Source organism: Berkeleyomyces rouxiae (genome assembly GCF_048999995.1).
Source record: "Berkeleyomyces rouxiae strain 22BRR77 chromosome Unknown BrBRR77_ptg000001l, whole genome shotgun sequence".
In the NCBI taxonomy this organism is placed as follows: Eukaryota; Fungi; Ascomycota; class Sordariomycetes; order Microascales; family Ceratocystidaceae; genus Berkeleyomyces; species Berkeleyomyces rouxiae.
In genome coordinates this window covers 2,770,274-2,789,034 of record NW_027396491.1, presented here as the reverse complement: position 1 = coordinate 2,789,034, position 18,761 = coordinate 2,770,274, and the positions used below count along the sequence as shown (strand labels likewise).

General features: G+C 50.2%; 4 protein-coding genes across 4 annotated transcripts; 2 read left to right on the top strand and 2 right to left on the bottom strand.

Moving 5' to 3' along the window:
• Nucleotides 1–4,494: 4,494 nt before the first annotated feature.
• On the top strand, nt 4,495–5,241 carry BROUX77_000793 (uncharacterized protein; the record flags this gene model as incomplete). Its single annotated transcript, XM_073753073.1, has 2 exons — nt 4,495–4,762; nt 4,862–5,241. The coding sequence occupies 2 exons, from the start codon at nt 4,495–4,497 to the stop codon at nt 5,239–5,241; spliced, it is 648 nt and encodes a 215-aa protein (XP_073609028.1).
• Nucleotides 5,242–5,997: 756 nt separating this feature from the next.
• BROUX77_000792 (uncharacterized protein) lies at nt 5,998–9,236 on the bottom strand (the record flags this gene model as incomplete). Its single annotated transcript, XM_073753062.1, has 4 exons — nt 5,998–6,560; nt 6,626–6,713; nt 6,830–9,158; nt 9,217–9,236. The coding sequence occupies 4 exons, from the start codon at nt 9,234–9,236 to the stop codon at nt 5,998–6,000; spliced, it is 3,000 nt and encodes a 999-aa protein (XP_073609027.1).
• A 908-nt stretch (nt 9,237–10,144) lies between these two features.
• BROUX77_000791 (uncharacterized protein) lies at nt 10,145–11,581 on the top strand (the record flags this gene model as incomplete). Its single annotated transcript, XM_073753051.1, has 4 exons — nt 10,145–10,212; nt 10,289–10,338; nt 10,433–10,505; nt 10,573–11,581. 4 exons carry the CDS (start codon nt 10,145–10,147, stop codon nt 11,579–11,581), a joined length of 1,200 nt encoding a protein of 399 aa, XP_073609026.1.
• A 679-nt stretch (nt 11,582–12,260) lies between these two features.
• Nucleotides 12,261–17,068, bottom strand: BROUX77_000790 (uncharacterized protein; the record flags this gene model as incomplete). The annotated part of the gene is made up of 5 exons (XM_073753040.1): nt 12,261–12,866; nt 12,932–15,454; nt 15,514–16,093; nt 16,153–16,253; nt 16,430–17,068. The coding sequence occupies 5 exons, from the start codon at nt 17,066–17,068 to the stop codon at nt 12,261–12,263; spliced, it is 4,449 nt and encodes a 1,482-aa protein (XP_073609025.1).
• Between the last annotated feature and the right edge of the window lie 1,693 nt (nt 17,069–18,761).

The window sequence follows — 18,761 nt, the reverse complement described above, 5'->3', positions numbered from 1 at the left end:
TCCAAGGGTCTCGTATTGAGAGATCTGATTATGCAATAGAGATGTAAGATAATGAGGATAACCGGCGTGGTATTGGTTCTAGAGGAGTTGATGAGTTGATACTCAAACGTGGCACCAAATTCAGTCAAGGCAAAGCCACAGCGGAAAATAGACAATGAGGTGGGGGAGAGGGAGGGAAGAGAACGGAAACGAACAAGTTCGGATTCGAGAGGGATAGAAGAAAAACGCAGCAGCAACGGTAGCGGCAGCAAGAGAGCTTGTATGTACAGGACAAAAGTATAGTCACTTGGTTGGCTATGCTGGACTGTGGATCAGAAGCGAAGATGGCAACAAAACAACTGCATAACTACATACTACACCAAAAGGTTAGTTGGTTTCAATGGGGGTGCTAAGGCAAGGATTGGATGGAAATATAGACAGGGAATCGGGATGAGAGCTCATAGACTCACATGCATATGTACAGAGCAGAGCAAGGCACTGTCTGTCATTCACACACCACGCGCTTCACGAGACAAGACAAGACGAGGGGTAGGCAGGGCAGAGGCAGGGAGGAAAAGGAACATGTCAGCCAAAAGTATAACGAGGACGAGAGCTGGGGCCATGTATCATATGTACACGACTATGTATGTATGTACACTATGTACACACAAGTACCGCCGTCGTGGCTATCGCCGTCTTTGCCATCGTGCCAGCCATCTCTCAAGTCAGACAGAAAAAAAATAGACCAGCCAGCCCTGTTCTCAGTGGCTTGTTCTTTTTCTCTTCCTAGACCTCCCTGGCTTCCCTCGACTCCTTCGCCTGTTTTCCTCTGGCTCTGGCGTGGCCTCTTGTCCCTGGAGTGTCTGGCATGGAATTTTGGCGACGGATAGGTCGTTAGTGGGACTGGTGGTCGTGGGCCTAGGGCCAAGATGGTACACGATACTACTGATCCTGGCTGGCAGGAAAAGAGGTCAATGCAGCTGTAGATTGACCTGTAGGAGCGTCGGCAGGCAAAGAGGAAGAGGGACATCACGGGTAAGACTGGCCGAACAGTTGTAAAAAGTGAGGCTGCGTGCAAGCACTCTAGTGCACAATGCTTCGGACTCCCGTGCTTCTCCCCCTATATCAAGGCTGATGTTATAGCCTGCGCGTTAAGGCCAGTATGCCTCGCCGAGGCCGCGTAGACAAGACGTTGTGTTGTTATGGGCGGGTTAAACCCGCTAAGTGGAGAGCCACGAAACGTTTTTTTTTGTTTTTTTTCATTGTCGAAACGCGGTGCATGAAGGTAGACAAGACGTTTATTCGGACGGTGTTGGATGGTCACGGATGTTGCAAGTTCAAGGGTGGTGGTGGAGGATGAGCAAGCCAAGAGCCAAGAGAAACGCAAGTCAAAGTTTGTATACAGCACGGGTTGGGATGTCTGGAAGGCAACGCAGGATAAGATCGTTACAAAGTTACAGGAGAGATTGTGGGATTAAAGTTGGACACACTCAGCGCTCGTTTCTTCTAAACGTGTCCTCTGAGGTCAACGAGCGGTTTCTACCGTTTGACTGACTGCATGCCTCGTGGTGGCGTGCAACTACCTGTACTCTGGTCGACGCCAAAAAAAAACCACAAGGCTTGTCTTGGGTTTGAGTGCAGCACAAGAACTCTATTCTTCCCTCAGCCTTCCCTCATGCCCCAAGCGCTACCAGAAAAAACAACAGTTGGGGGATACGGGTAAATGGCGAGACTATGGCACACAGTCAGCGTGAACAGCAGTTTGTTTTTACCCAGATACATTGTGTGTATTTCCTCGGGTTTTCGTTTTTTCGGGCACCCAGTCACTAAATCTTGATGCATGTACATGTACATCTGTATTTACATACATATGTACAGGCACGGCAGTTACTGCCCCTACTTGCCGAGTGGAGCCGATTGATTCCAGCAAGTACTACAGGCCACCACTAAGGTCGCATTACTGCTAACAGGGCCTTTCCTACTTGGACAAAGTACCAATGTACCTCACCTTCCACATGTACAACTGTATTTGATGATAGATTCACCACATGTGCTAACTACTTCATTGCCTGTAATTTCCTTCATATAACTAACCAACTAACTGTAACTAACTCGTTTCATCGGTGCATCCCCGCAACCTTCCTATGCTGATGCGGAGATCATATCACCACATTTGTAGAACGGCACCCTGCGACCTGCGTTTCGACTCGCTGCTACCACGACCCGACGTCGATATGCTAAACCAGCTGCCTGTTTTGACTTCGTCAACCTGATATGCAGCTAGATTTCCATCGACCTGAAGTTGGCCCTGTAGCCCTGCAGAGATCCTGGAACTTTGGTGGAAGGTCAGTTTCATTGTGCGCAGTCTCTCAGCACATGCAGACAACAAGACATCTCAAGCATGCTATATACATACTCAGGATCACGTAGCACTGGAGACTCCTGATGTTTGAGAAGCAGCGTATGGGCGTTCTGCAACAGCCCCGCAGAGAGGCACTTTTCGGGCCGTGGAAATACTGGTGTCAACCGGTCCACGTAATACTCTGACATCGAGGTTGTATTGACGTCCCGCCATAAACAAGGAGACAGAGCCAGAGCCAAGATTTTGGCCAAGTCATGGCGATACGCATGCGCCAGGCCTCCACATGGCTACTAGTATATCGTTGTATAGCTGTATGTGATATGAGGCGTACAGTAAATAATACAATGGCCGCATTGTTCGTTGTGTTTCCACGAGTCAGGGCTCGGTCCACGAGATATTTTAACAGGCCTGTAGTAATAATGTGGCTCTCAGAGACAAGATCCTCCAGTGAGTGACCCGGCGGATGGCCTTGACGGACCAAGACTCGGGAGGCAAGCAATAAGAGGGCACCATTATGTATGATTCGTATGTGTTTAGCATCCGCTCCAGCCTCCGAACAAATCACCTCGTATGACCAAAGCGCGCATGCACAGCGTGTCGAGCAAGTACATCAATATCGGATTATGGGATGGTCAGTGATCATGTTGTGGGATCGGCTCGGCAGAAAAGCGATCCAACCCTTAGTCCACATAATTAGGGTATCTCTGGCGAACAGACGGTTTTCCGCTCCACTCCACCCAGGTTGGTGATGCTGCCATGTTGCAGTGCATGTGCGTTGCAGCTATTCCTGTGTTCCAGCCTACCCATACCGGCAAAGACGGGCAAAAGATCTACAGCGGCAAAATAGACAACCGAAGTTAGGCCGTTCAAGGTAGAGATACATGGCGATGCGCCTGTACATGACCATGTCCTGCCAACAACCACCGAGTATGTGCTTGCATCCATGACTATGTAGTTATAGTGCATACACCAGTGGAGCATCAAAAACAAGAGATGAAGGAATACTGCGGATAGTTGCACATTAGCACCAACTAACTAACTAATCAACTGGCATTGCTACGCACTTATTCCTTGCAGCCGGATCTAGAACTTGGGAGATGCCCCCATTCGGCTAGTATCCCCAAAGAAAGATCAGTAGTATGACAGCCAAAGGAGCAACCTAAACGCAGGTCTGCACCGCTGGCCTGGTGCAGATGCACTCGTTGTTTTGCATGTATGTACTGGTACTTGGAGTCGATCCTCTTGAATCTAATGCCTCCAACGGGGAGCAGTTGGCGGGAAACACAAGGACAGAACAACCGCCCTCTGTGCTCTTTTCCTGCTTTGCGTTTAGCTTGGACAACTGAAGCTGGCACAGCGGGAGTCTGGGACCCTGTAGCCCAAAGTTCCCCACTAGTTTATAGCGCATTCGCCTTCTCCATGACACCAGAGAAATAGGGCTAAATGGCCCAGAGTTCACGCCAAGCCCTGGGAAGCGGGCAAAGCTGGCTCCAAGAAAGTCTTACCTAATGCTTGGGACAGCAGACGTCCATCTGCCCGGCTTTGACAGATATAGTTGGTTTTGGTTTTACAGACGTGCGTGCAGAGAAAAGAGAAGAACACCACTTGGACGACAACGAACTCGGTACCTACATATAGACACAAGCTTTTCCAAACTGGTGTGGTGCATGTGGAATTCGTCCATACATACAGCCCTACGCACACATAACACTTCTTAAACCTATCTGGGAAACATGGCCGACTCCTTGCTCCTGAACCGACTGCGCTTATTGATCTCGGTATGCTGTGCTGTGCTACGTCCATGGACGACAAGATAAACTCATACAAGTTCAAGCGGGAATGGGGCTGCTTGCCCTTTATGTTGTTGTGCTCGAAGCTGGCTGGTGCGTGGTGCCTTGTGGTGGCATAAACTTGCCGTCATTGGCTCAGCTCTATTAGCAGCATAGCGCCTGTTTCTTTAGCGGGAGTGCCCTGGAAATAGAAAGGCGGGATGCTATGCCCTGTATTGTGTATTGCAAGAAAGAAAAAAAAACCCTGATTCGTCAGGGATCACAACCCCTCCTCCAAAACATATTGACCATCACCAAGAAGTTAATATCAAATACATTATCCCGCCACCCCAATCACACATATTCACACCTCTGCTCTTAGTCATGGCAAGCGACAAAGACAACGCCAATCCTACCGTGCTCAACCCGTCCGAGCTGCCTACAAGACACAAGCCCAAGGTGGTCCGCAATGGCCCAGACACTCGCTATGACGACGTGATTTTCTCGAAACCTTCACACCTGGGCAAATCGTTGACCGGTGAGACTCTAGTCAGTGGCGCTGCCGATTCCGCATGGTTCACCGCCGCTGGCAGCGATGTCTCCCATGAAGACGATATGTCTGAAGATCCAATCGATGAGCAGGAAATCTACGGTTCGTCCCCAGACTTTGCATTTCACAGTCTACTTGTTCGAGTGCTCAACCGTTGCCATCGCTCAAACCCCAACTAACCGCTATCCTCTCTGTTTGCAGACTTGATTTCCACCATCTCTGACCCTGAGCATCCCTTCTCCCTCGGCCAGCTTTCCATTGTCAATATCCCTGACATTCACATCACGCCGTCGGCCGAGTCGCGCCGCGCCAACCCGCACCAACTGGTCCAAGTCCTCGTCGAAATCACGCCCACCATTACCCACTGCTCCCTGGCGACTGTTCTTGGTCTCGGTGTGCGCGTGCGACTCGAGCAGGCTTTGCCTCCCAACTACCGTGTTGATGTCAGGGCCAAGGAAAACACACACAGCCAGGATGACCAGGTCAACAAACAACTGTCTGATAAGGAACGCGTGGCAGCGGCTCTGGAGAATCAAGACCTAAAGAATCTGCTGGATCGCATGCTGGTCACCTGTGTCTAAACATTGATGAACATGGCTACGGGCTCGAGGCTGGTTCGTCATTGTTTGCTATAGCAGATAACAGCATGCTCAGGCAATGATTGTAATATATTATACATCTACAAGTAGTAGTACTCCCAATGATGCTCGAAATCAGCAGGCCTCTTTTCCCCCCGATTGTCGGGTTTCGGTTTTCATCGCTATGATAACGGTGCCTACACGTTCGTGCTCGCTTGCAACAAGCATTTCCAAGCCACAGCCTTGGTCGATCATTGATTAAAACAACTCGGATCTTTTCTGGCATCAAGGTGGTGACATGTGGCTGAGCTCATGCGCATGGCTTGACGCCTACACGAGGGGGCAACTCGAAGAAGCGGAGGCATCTATGGAGGTCTGTGCTGTATATGTGGTCCAAACTTTCGGGTGTTGTGTGCTTAATTTATTCTGCCTCCGTGTTTGTGTGCGCCCCCAACACACAGTCTAAAGATTGTCGATTCAGTCGAGTCCAAGTTGCCATCATTGCGCCGTGTTCATCAGTTTGGCGGTTGTGGTTCATGCGAAAGTTCAATAGGGTTTTACCGCTCGTATACACAACCACATAATGAGACAATAAATACGCTCGGCAAACCAAATAAACGCAAACAGACATGTGAAAGTGGCAAGAAATCAGACGCATGTAACTATGTGTGTATGTACATACATATGTACATACGTGGTTGTGTAGTTGTGCCAATGGGCGTATTCTATTCCAGCATTAATCCATACATGTCTCTCCAATTACTGGTCCAGGATTCCGCTCTCCTTGAGCTGCTGGAAGAACTCGGGCTCTAAGAACGTCTCTGGGCCGACATCCTCGCTAAGACCCTTGCGTCTTCTTGTCTTGAGAATAAAGTCTCTCGCAGTGGCCTGTGCATTTGCGGGCTGCAGCGGCCGTAGCTGGATTGACTTGTCCAGGGGATCACCCGGCACTACGTTCCAGCTGTCAAACACCAGACTAACCATTGCTGAGCCTTGTGTCATGATGCGCAGATCCGTCTCGAATCCAAAACTATCAATCACAGGAAGAAGGCCGTTGACACGGTACAATGGCGTGCCGGCCAGTGGGCCATCGGACAGCACGTGGCCACGGCGCTTGGCTAGGCTCATATAGACCTCTGAGGCTGAATGTTCAGGTGCAGTGACAGAGACAGAGTACATCGGTTCCATTAGCCGCGGGGAGGCCATGAGGAAGGAGGAGTAGCATGCACGGCGAGCCGTGGGAATAACTTGACCGCCGCCGCGGAAGATGGCTTCCTGGGCAAGTGTGACGTCGGTAATGCGGAACTTGGTGTTGCGGATGGCTGAAAACGATGTTGATGTCAGCCGATGTGTAGAAAATAATTCCCAATTTGGAAGTATGACTTACGTTCTTCGCAGAGAGGTCCTTCGCGGGTAGCCCAACTGAAGCCTTGCTTGATGGACTCCTTCACGCTTCGAAGAAGTGTTCTGTCAACCTATGATACCACCATTTGTCAGTATTTCGATTCGTTTTTTTTCGATGGGTGTTGCAAGTCTGATAGCCAAGCCGCTTGGTTCTTGTAGCATCGCTCCAAAGAAGACGCAAACATACCTCTGATGGAAGAGTATCGTCCTGCAAGATGTTGGGACCCATCTCATCAGGACCAAACGCCCATACACTGCGACCAGCAAGCTTATCCCAGCCATATTTGTTCTCAAAGAACTCGGAAACTTTGCGGATAGGCTCGCGAATATTAACAACACCACCCTCAATATCCTCAGCAATTCCTTTATCAAGAGGCTCAGCAATCATTGTTATCCGGTTCTTTTTGTTGGGCGTCACAGCATAGCATTTGCTCATAGATTGCTCCACTACTGTCTCGCAGAAGCGCGTTACTGGATCTGACACCTTGATATCCATATCGGCATAGAGCCTCCGTAGATCGTGAAGCACGCAGTCCATGTATAGCTCGCCAGTACCGATGATAATGTGTTCACCAGATTCTTCCACCTTGGTGGAGATGAGCGGGTAGCTCTTTTGAATTTTACGCAGGCCGTCCAACATCTTGGGCAGTTCTGAAGGGTTCACAGGCTCAACAGCTACCTTGAGGACCGACTCGGTGAAATGCGTAATGGGTTTGAAAATGTAGACATCCTCATTGTCCTCGAGTGATTGAGCAACAATAGTTGCAGTCTTGACAATGGAATTGTCAACGCCAGTCATCAATACCCAATTACCTGCAGGCACACCATCAGTTGGAATGTTGTAGCGTGTCTCGGCAATAAAGCAGTCAGAAATCATGGCTGGAGCCATGTCTTCTTCATCATCCACCGAGTACCCCTCACCCAGCACACGCACTGCTTGGTTTGGTTTGGCAATACCACTGAGGACACGGCCCAATGAAAAGAAGCTTTTGGCGTCTGAGGTGTTGAACAGTTTAGTAACGTGAATTACTAGAGAGCCATCTTGATCGCAGGCAAGCATAGACGAGGCCACCTTGGAGTCGAGCGGGCCGGTGTAATATTTTTGCAAATATCTCTCCGCCGCGGCCTTTGGTGATGGCACATAGTTGACAATCATGTCGACAAACCCACCCGATGGGCCGAAGAACTGGCCACAAACAAGTTTGAGAAGAACCTTGGCATCAGCTTTGTACTGGGAAGGCTTCAGGGTAATGCCCAGGGACTCGAGTACAGGCTTCAGTTCTTCTGGGCTGTCACTAATGGAATGTGAGAAGATTTTGTAGACGGGCTCCAGAATGAACTTAAGGAAAGACCGTATGGCGCCCTCTTCCACGGGCTTTCTGGTAAAGCTACGTTTTTGAGGGTTGAAGTAGATGTCGCCCCATAATCGCTTTGCAAAGTCATCTGTGTTGATTCCGCCAAACTGATCTGCGTACATTTTGGCGAATGATTGAATAGTAAAACACCATCCAAGACTCGTACTAGCAAAGAGGACATTTCCCTTTTCAGGGCTCAATCTCTTTGAAGCACCTTTGCCGGGAATAGTGTTCTCGATGATGGTGTTTACTTCTTCCACCACAAGCTTCAGCTTGAAGTAGGCATCCTTTGGTGGTAAACGAAGTTCCAGTATCAACCGGTCAACCTTGTTGATGACAAGAGTGAGCGGGATGTCTTCGAGCACGGCGTGCCTAATAATCTTTTCCGTGTTGACCTGGACGCCTTCTACAACATCAACAACTAAGCAGATACCGTCTACCAGGCGAAATGAAGCCGCAACTTCGTCCACGAAGTTAACATGGCCGGGGGTATCAAGTATGTTGACCACGTGTGACTTGCCCTTGGTGCTCTGGAGAACAAGGGACATGGGGGCTGCCTTCGTAGAGAGGCCTCGGCTTTGTTCAAGAATGTTGATGTCTGTGTAGCGCAGCTGCTCATCGCGGGCCTTGCCAACTCGTCTATCCAACTTTTCGCTTAGGTTGTGTGTCTCCATAACTAACATGTCCATGAAGGCAGTTTTTCCGTGGTGTAAGTGTCCGGCTAGAGCAACATTGCGAATCTGGTCGGGATAGTTCATGACATCGGTCATGAAAGATCGGTCAAAGTAGACGGGAGGAAGATCGGTCTCTTCGATTGTGAACTTCTTTTGCTCGACTGGGGCGATAATCGGGACAGAAAGTGCCTGCGCATCGACTTCCTGGACGAGGGTTTCGACTTCGGTGCCGTATGTTTGCTCGGCGCTCGGATAGTACTGCTTGTCTTCGTGGAGGATCACGGCGTTGGAAGTGCCCTCATCTAGCCAGCCATTGTCAGTTTTATAGTTCGCAGAGCGTAAATTTGGGAGCGCATTACCGTCCATATCAATGTCCTCCTCGACATTTTGTCCGGCATCTACATCTTCAAAATCGTACTGGTTGACATCAACGGCGTTTTCAGAGCCAGCATCGGACTCAACCTCTTCGCCAATGAAGTTACCGAATCTAAGAATGTGTATTAGCTGCAAGTTCTGAGGGGCATTGGAATGAAATCAGGACTAACTCATCGTAGAGCTCATCCATTGTGCTTGTTGTGTCAATCGTGTAAGCGAGAGGAGATGCTATAGGCGCAGATTTTGGATTGAGACAGACTTGTGTCCTGGTGTGCTCAGCCTTGGACAGCTTGATGCGCGATCACGACAAGAAACTTTTTGTGGGTCACAAGGCTGTCTCTTATCTAAATACAGTCACGTATAAGCGCATGGGTATGGGTTTGGCCTTCCGGCCCCTGCCCACTTTTGCGCTAACCCTGCTGTAGCTCGAAATTTGCGAATTCTGCCGCCGGCCCGTTCTATGGCAAATGCTTCACCGCCTTTTCCGGTTGCGATGAAGCAGGACGTCGAGTGTTGGGAAGACAAGAGTGTGCTTATCTTTCTCACAGTGGATATCTCTCTCGAGACTTTGAGGATTGAACCACATGACATAGAGGTTTTGTTTTCGCTGGTTGCGACTAGCAGAAAGGCAGCTTTTGCTGTGTTGTACTACATTTGGCAGCAAGAAACAGAGAAATGCTTTGAGGAAGACTATCTCAAGGAGCACATCCAGGTCACAATCGGCTATAAATGGAGGGGCCCGGCCACAAGTACTGAGACACAATAATAGCAGGCAGACCCATTCTGCCCATTCTGTACGCTGTAGTTACTTGTACATGTACCGGCTGGGACCTGTCTATTAGACGATTAGATGACAGCAGGGAAGCACAAGGCACCAGAGAGGAAGGACTCTCAACAAATCAACCAAATAGAGCAATAACCAGCCGTCAGGTCAGGTCTGAGGATTTCTTCACATATATTCTGGACAGTTCTCTCCTTCTTTGACACTTTTTCTCCCCCTTTCTCCCCCCTCCATCGCCAACTTCTCGAGCGCCCTTCACTCCTCACTTACAGTCTTTTTCTTGTTGATACCCATCGTCGCTTTCTCGTCCCACCAACATGTCGTCCTCTCTTCCTCCCGTCTACATTGTCTCGGCCGTCAGAACCCCTGTGGGCTCTTTTCTCGGGTGAGTAGCCGTCTTTCTGTGGCCTTGATGATTACCCCGTAACAATTCATGTGCTAACATGTGTTCTTGTATCTAGTTCTCTCGCCAGCAAGTCTGCTACCGAGCTCGGAGCTATTGCTGTCAAAGGTAGGCTAATGCTATTTTCAACCCCACTAGCGATCATTCCCTCGACCGCCCACTACTTGACGACAGCGTACACATACTAAACAATTACCCCTAGCCGCCGTTGAGCGCTCCGGTGTAAAGCCCGAGGCTGTCGAGGAAATCTTTTTCGGCAATGTTATCTCTGCTGGGTAAGTTGCGGTCCAGTCTTGCCTTGCTACCGGAGCTATGTTTTTCTAATTCATGATGAACCTGTAGCCTGGGTCAGGCTCCTGCCCGCCAGTGTGCCATCAAGGCTGGCCTGCCCAGTACCGTTCCTGCCACCACCGTCAACAAGGTGTGCGCCTCCGGCATGAAGGCCGTTATTTTGGGTTCCCAGACCATTATGACCGGTAACGCTGACATTGTTGTCGCTGGTGGCACCGAGTCCATGTCCAACATCCCTCACTACCTCCCCAACCTGCGCAACGGTGCCAAGTACGGCGATCAGACTCTGGTCGACGGCATTCTGAAGGATGGCCTGACGGATGCTTACCAAAACGAGCACATGGGTCTGGCTGGCGAGCTTTGCGCCGACGAGCACTCTCTGAGCCGTGAGGAACAGGACGAGTACGCCATCAACTCTTACAAGAAGGCTCAGGAGGCCACTGCTTCGGGTATCTTTGCTAAGGAGATTGTGCCTGTCGAGGTCAGTGGTGGCCGTGGCAAGCCCAACGTTGTTGTCGACAATGATGACGAGGTCAAGAACCTCAACGAGGCTAAGCTCAAGACTGTCCGCCCTGCCTTCAGGCCCAACGGTGGTACCATTACTGCCGCCAACGCCGCCCCCATCAACGATGGTGCCTCTGCCCTGGTTCTAGTCTCCGAGGCCAAGGTCAAGGAGCTGGGCCTGAAGCCCATTGCCCGTGTTATTGGCTGGGGCGATGCTGCTCGCGAGCCTGAGCGCTTCACTATTGCTCCTGCTCTGGCCATTCCCAAGGCCATCAAGCATGCTGGTCTCACCGCCGATCAGATTGACTTTTACGAGATTAACGAGGCCTTCTCTGCTGTCGCCCTGGCCAACATGAAGATTCTGGGCCTGTCCGCTGATAAGGTCAACGTCTTCGGTGGCTCGGTCGCCATTGGCCACCCCCTGGGCTGCTCCGGTGCTCGTGTCATCACCACCCTGACCACTGTTCTGAGTGAGAAGAAGGCCAAGTACGGTGTTGCCGGTATCTGCAACGGTGGTGGTGGTGCCTCAGCCATTGTCATTGAGAACCTCCAGTAAACTAAAAAAAAAGCAGCAATTTAGAGCCGTAGATGCGGGAAGAAATTAAGTGGGGCCGCCACCGACAAGTCGGTATCTTGACAAAATGATGATGAATGTTTAATTACGACTCTTTAATGCGTATCTTCCGATGGATGCCAGTCAGCCAAGATAATGAGCTCGGCTTGAACCCAGATGACTTGATACAGGATAAACTTATTTTTTCTTATTTTTTTTTCGATTTGATTTTCCTTTCATTATTCTCCATCAATGATAGACATCTCATATTTGCCCGAGTCTTGATAATATTTTCTCAAATCCCTGTTACTTTTTGATATTGGTGTTGAACCCTTGAATTTTGTCTTGTAAATGCATACTTTTGAAGCCGCAATAAAAAAAAGATAAACATGAGCTACGTCCACAGCCCAGCGAAAGGCAAACACAACGACAACAAGGGAAATGATTTCAAAACAGAACTAACAAGCCAGGACAAGTCGAACATACAAAACAAGTACATAAAGAGAGATAAAAAGACGAGAAGAAAAAAAGAACAGGCAAGTCCTGTCGCGCCCAGCCGTCTCAAGCAAAAGAAAATTGGATATCATACACCCTTGTCCCACCCATCATCGCCCTGGACGACGACGACAACAAACCGCACGCCCGCAACGACCTGTTGCGTGAAGCCATGGCTACCATTGATCTACGCCTCAATCGTGGTATCCGCCATGGTCGCATCGGCGTCGACAAGCGTGGCGTCCGCGTCGGCCTCTGTGCTAGCCTCAGCCTCAGTCTCGGGCTGTGGGCCCTTCTGCACAAGGGCAATGTACCGGGCGGTAGTCTGATCGACGTCTGCAGGCGACGAGTTCTTGATCCAGTCAGGCGCAGCAACAAGCTTCTTGAGGCAGGCGGCTCGGTGGCGCGAATTGAGCGCAGCGGTCTTGACGCGCTGGTCCCAGGCTTCCTTGTCGGCGGCGGGGCGGTCGTAGACGGAGTACTCGAGGCCGGGGCAGTTCCAGACAATCTGCGACGTCGACATGCAGATGCCGATGCCGAGGTTGTGCTCGTCCTGGACGGTGTCGGGCAGTGCGCTTTCGTCGGGCGGGCCGGCCAGGTCCATCTCATAGGGAAAGTTGCGGACAAGCGCTATGCGCGACATCTTGCCAACGTTGACGCCTTCGGTGTAGCCAGGGCGCAGGTAGGCCGAGACGTAGTACTGCCAGCGCTCATGGAGCTTCATCTCGTCAACATGGAAGGTGGTGTCCTCGCGCTGCAGCCAGCGGGCGGTAAGGGTGGAGGTTTCGGGGAACTAATCAACAAGTTAGTGAAAAGGGAAACAAGAGTCAACATGTGAAAGACGAAAAGAAAACTTACCCAGCTAAAAGCAAACATCTCGCCATCCCTAACGCACTTTTCAACAAACTTGCGCATGTTAATTTCAGTTAGGTATGAGGTCTCTTCGCGTTCACGAGAGGCGAGGTACTGTGCAATGATTTCGGGGGTCTTCTCCTTGGCGTCTGAGCTGGTGCTGGTGAGAGCAAGGCGGCAGAGCGTCTTGAGAAGATCCTGAATGGTGTATAGTTTCCAGCCAGAGTTCATAAAGTAGTGCCGAAGAATCTCTTGGTACTTCAGCTCGTCAACGTCGCCGGCAATGTATTCCTCAACCAGTTCAAGTGTACGCGACCAGAAGACAGAGGTCTCAGTCTGGGCATCAAAGAAGCGGATACGCTCCTCAATGAAACCAATATCCTTACCCGGCTTGGGGCGCGTAAGACGGGCAATCGAAAGCTTGACGCTGTCGCTGCTGTTCTTCACGTCATTTAGGCGGGTGTAGAGGGTATTGAAGATGCTGAGAAAGACGTAGACTGTTTGGTTGCAGAAGAAGTTGTACCAAGGGCGCTTGAACATGCCATCGGCCTTGAGATCCTTGTCGATAGGTTGGCTGCTAGAGCCCTTCTTAACTTGGGCAGGCCTGGGTACTGAGTTAAGCCACGATTCACAAGGGGGGGGGGCAATCGTAGCAGAGGATTTATCGGAGAGATCGACCATTTCTTCATCATTGCTCGAATTGGCATCGGGGGTCGTTTCCTTGGAGCCAGCAGCACTTCCATCTTTTTGGCCACGGGAGCGGCTTGTGTTCCGGCCGGGATCAAGAACACCTCTAAGAAGATCCCCCCTTCTTCCAGCCTTCCGACGACCGTTGGAAAGGGCATAGGGAACATGCTCTTCTTCATCGGAGGAATCCAGCTGGATCTTAGGTATTCTCTCAAGGACCATTTCATCTGGGAGATCGAACATTGCAGGAACAAAGAACTCAAAGAATTCCAAGATTCTTTCCTTTTCAGAGATGCTGTGCTGAGCACTGTGGCTGATGTATAGAAGCATCAGACGTAGCAAGTCCATAACCACATCTTTATCCTCAAAAGTCCAGACAAACTGATTGTGTGAAGATTTGCCCTTGACTTGGCGCTCGCGGCGCTGGTTCTCGTGGCGGGTTTTGATGAGATCAACCAAATGTTTTGCCGACAAGTTTCGCTTGTCATTCTGTTTGACTAGAATGCCCATGTGGTCAAGACTGCGCAGATGCATGGCCTCAGTCTGAGAGCGCCACACCTTCTCCCACTCCCGCTGTGAGAATCGCCACTCCTCATCCTTGTGCTTCATGCGTGCAAGCACAATGGGGACGACAGCAAAAGGGTTGCTGAAAAGATCATTAACAACCTCAATACCACGATCACCGTATATTTTTTTGCAAACACGCTTGAAAATAGAGGTACTTTGACCAGCGATGGCGGCAGGCATGCGGAAAGCTTCCTGCTCAGCAGGGCTCATGACGAGCATTTGCTGGGCAATAGGCTCTAGAAGCTGGATACACTTGAGATTGGCGCTTATGTAGAAATCATAGTCATGGCGCTCTTCTTCGATGCGATGCAGACCCTCTTCGAAGGCATTCTTACGATGAGCAACAAAGCCAGAATCTTCAGATGCCCAGGTAGGGTGAGAAGCCCAGTCATCGTTTAGCACAGAGTTACAAAGCTCGTCGCGGCCGCTGCAGGGCTTGAGACGTTCTCTTTTAGGTAGTAAGCGATAACTTGGGCCATATTCACGGCAATTGCTGAGTGACACCTTGTCTGTCGGGGGCACAGGTCTGTTAACAACAGATTGGTCTTGAGGTTCAAAGTCAAGGAATAGCTTCCAGGAGGTCGTCAACTCGGGATTCCCTTGGAGATAAGTGAGACCTCTATGGTACAATGTAGTCCGGTCAATGATCTGCTGGCTAAACAGGTTACACAGCTTAACAAATTCAATCATCGCAGACTTGTTGCTCAGATACTTCTTAACACGGTCAAAGAAGGCGAGATCATCCTGGTTGGAGGACGGAATGCCTTGAGGCGGAATAGGCTCAGGCATCAAGGGAGTCAACGTAGGCTCAATCATGTCGGTACCATTCTTATGAGTAATTTTGGCACGCTTGACGCCAACAGGAACATTCGAAGTGCTTCGAATACTGGAGCTGCCGGGCTCGGCAGGTGAAGCAATAGGTGCCATGGACGACTTGTCGATCCTAGGGCGCTTCTTTGTGTCCTTGCTGGCGCTGGCAGGAGGGGCAAAGCTGCCGAGAGGAGGCATCTTTTGGCCGTCACGATTGGGCTGAGGAGTCTGCATGAGAGCAGAAGTAACTGCAGGGATATCATCGCCTGAGCGGCCAGGGGTTGTCTTAGTTTGGCCAGTCGTCTCAGGAAGAAACTGCTTAAAGTCTTCCAGAAGATCTGGCGCTGAGTGGAACAAAGACGTCACCTGTGCATACACTTCTGTAATAGCCTTAGACTCTCGCTGATAAGTCTGAAGTATCTCGAGGAACTGCTTGTAGATCTCGGGACGGTCCTGGAAGCGGTTCTGGTAGAAAGTGTCAGTAGATCTATGGTTTCAAGACTCAGAATATGTGCAGCATTTACCTTTATCTTGTTAACATAGCTAATGGCATGGTTGAACTCCACAGGCCCGCGTTTTTCCATGTTCTGTTGCTGCATAGTGCCGTTTAGGGGGGCAGGGCCCAAACCGGGAGTTGGGGTATGGACGTTTTTGCGATTGGGAACACCAGATGGTGGTAAACCAGGAGGGCCTTGTACTGGACCGGAAACGTTGCGGACTTGACCAGTGCCGTCATAGGGCAATGGACCCGCCGCATTTCCAGGACCGTACATGGGTATGTTACTCTGGGCAGGGTTGCTGAAGTTGGTTTCCGGACTTTCAATGCTGTGTTGTGGCACTTGTTGGGGCAACCAACTGGCATTTCTCTGTCCGTAAAACGGCTGGCTGGGGGCGGGCTGGTTGCTGTCTAGCTGGGGACCTTTTCCAGCGATTGATTGCAAAGTCGTACCCATTGGCGTGGTGACTCTGATGGTGTTTGGATCGTTGTTGGCGCCACACTCAATCCGGTACCCAGGAGGAAGGAATGTGTTAAAGCCTTGAATCAAGTTAGGATGTCCAGCGAAGAGGTCAGAAACGCGATTGATTACACCCGGGGTATCGATGCTGAAGGTAAATTAGTAATAAGCCCTGAAGAGAATTTGTAGGGAAAATACACAACTCACGCTTGGCTCTTAAAGTCCTTCATGATGTCCAAAAACCGGTTGTAAACGTCCGGCTGTTCGTGAAACTGAACTTTGACCTGATCAAGATATGTCAGGGCGTCCTGTTTATCAGAGAAACAGTTAGTTATGAAAAGCTCGGCGACTTGTGCTAGTTCAAGCCAATCGATTCATGATCGCCACCTCTATACTAGGGCATGCGCCTTCTAGAATATTGCAGTTGATGTTTGATTTGCGTGGATGGGTCGTCTCCATCAGTCAAATTGTAGGTCTTCCTCACATTCAGAATCGGTTGTTGGCCTTGCGCAATGGCAGGCCCTTGAGCAGGTGGTGCTGCTGAGTGGCCACTGGGGCCGGGTCCAGGTCCGGGTCCGGGTCCAAACTGTGTTTGGGACATGGAACGCTGGTTTTCTTGATGAGGTAGCCCGGAAGCAAACCCCTGGTTGGGTTGCTGAGGTAGAATTTGCGCGCCTATCGGCGCGTTGTTAATCTGGCCGTTGCTATGTGGGATAGGTGGGTACATCTGATGTTGACCTGGGCCGTTTACGGTGTGCTGAAAGGGCCGGCCCTGCTGGTCGAGCATAGGGGCTCCGAAGTTGGATCCAGAGCCAGGACCCGGTGGCGCGCCCAGAGGAATCGTTGCGAGTGAAGAGCCATGACCGGCTAGGATACCACCAGGACTATGGATGGCTCCAGGCAAGCGCGAAGCAACAGGTTGATGTATGGGCAATGATCCAGCATTGCTATGGTGGGGAGGTGTGGGGCCCGGGGGGTATTGCTCCCTATGCTGTCGTTCAGCCTGTTCGCGTTCTCTCGCAGCTATCTCCTCTGGCGGATTCAAGGGTCGTTGTCGGTGGTCCTCCATTTCACGGTCTCGATCGAAATGTCTAGGAATAGGGTGTTGGTTTTGGTTGTTCATAGTCGCTACAAGCCCGCTACCCATCGCAATAAATGTTAGTTGTTAATCAACGCAACGCGGTCGCTTCGTGGTGATCGGCGTTCTCGTTTCAACAAGTCGCGATCACGTTACGATCATAGGAGAGTTGGGCGAAGATGACGTGTGGCGGGTGGCGGGTGGCGTGTGTCGCGATAGCATCGCGATATGCTTGCAGGGCCGGGAAAAACGCGAGCCGTCGGGCAGAAGATAAAGCACATACACAGATATTAAATAAAATAGAGGCCCGGTCGTGTTCCGGCATGTGCGGTTCGGTTTTGAAATAGAGCAGCGACCTGTGTAAGAAAAGCTGCGTGAAAATGGGGACAGCACAGGAGAGCTTCGGAAAACCAGAACAGAAAGAAGTACAAGGCGAAATCGTCAGGACAGCCGCGTCTTAGTTTGGACTAGCGGCGCATAGTCAGTTGCGATAAGGTGTCGATCACGTGGAGATAGAGCCCACTTTTTTGCTGGGTATACTTCGGCAGAGCGCACAATGACGACATCTTGGTAAAAGGACAAGCTTTGGGGTCTTGTAGACGGAAGGCCTGTTGTCACAACAACTGATGCTGGTGAGATTGTCTATTAACTTGTCTCCTGCTGAGGTTTGGTACAACACCACTGCCACGGTTTTTCGGCGTTGAATGTATGTGAAATGGCAATCAGTGGGTGTGAGAGTAGGCCCGAGGTAAATACGTATGTACTAAACAACCTAAACAAAAACTGCCATGATCGGAGCCCAAGTTAAGCGGCGACAACCGACTATGCCACCAGCAAAAAAATACCAAACCCTAGCTCCACAGAATCTGTCAGATGCTGACGACCATCAAGGGAAAGGCTTCATCGTCGCTCCGGGCGATCTGTAGTTTCTCCCTCGTTGATTCAAATATGGTACAACTTTAGTGCGAATGGGCGTGGTCAGATTCATTTAGCCCTGAGAAACTTTCCTCTAACATGTTCCGGCTTCTCTATCGTAGTGGCTTCACATGGGCAGCCCCCCCATTGTAACTCGATTTATTCAACAAAATCCGCTTTCCCATTGCCTTGGCCTCTGTAGCTGGGGCTCTGTGGCTATGTTGTTTCTACATAGTCGTTAACTAGATCACTAGTTGCTCCTGTTTTGGCCTCAACCTCATTGGCGTTACACGTCAATGTCTTCCGTATAACACCGAGCTAGTTATCAAATAATGAAGAAACAAGTAACTCACTTGCTCTCCACATTGTATTGCAAAGCATATTCGTCTGAGTCTCAAGCTAAATTCATTGGTTGAGCTTTTCGAGATAGTCACATATCGTTCGTTACTGTAGCGTTCGGTCACAATTAGTGATTAGATTCTTCAAGGCCCTGATCAACTCGCGAACATAAGCATGTAGCAATTGACAAAACAGGGATGAAAATCCAATGTTACTGAGCTTGTCTTTCTCAAGCTGTGACTGAATACTCAGTCCTGAAGTTTTCTTGATTTCCAAGATAAGGCCGTATTTCCGTGTTTTCTACACGGTCGTAGACTTGAGTCTGTATTCGCTATTTCATCTTTCGAGGTTGATAACCTGTCGTGGATGATAGTCCAGTTGCTTCATTCTACCCAACATGAAGCCACTCTTGCACCATTTCTTCACCTTTGCGTTCACCTGCCTTTGTAGACGACCTACTCATTCACTTATAAGATGCATGCCA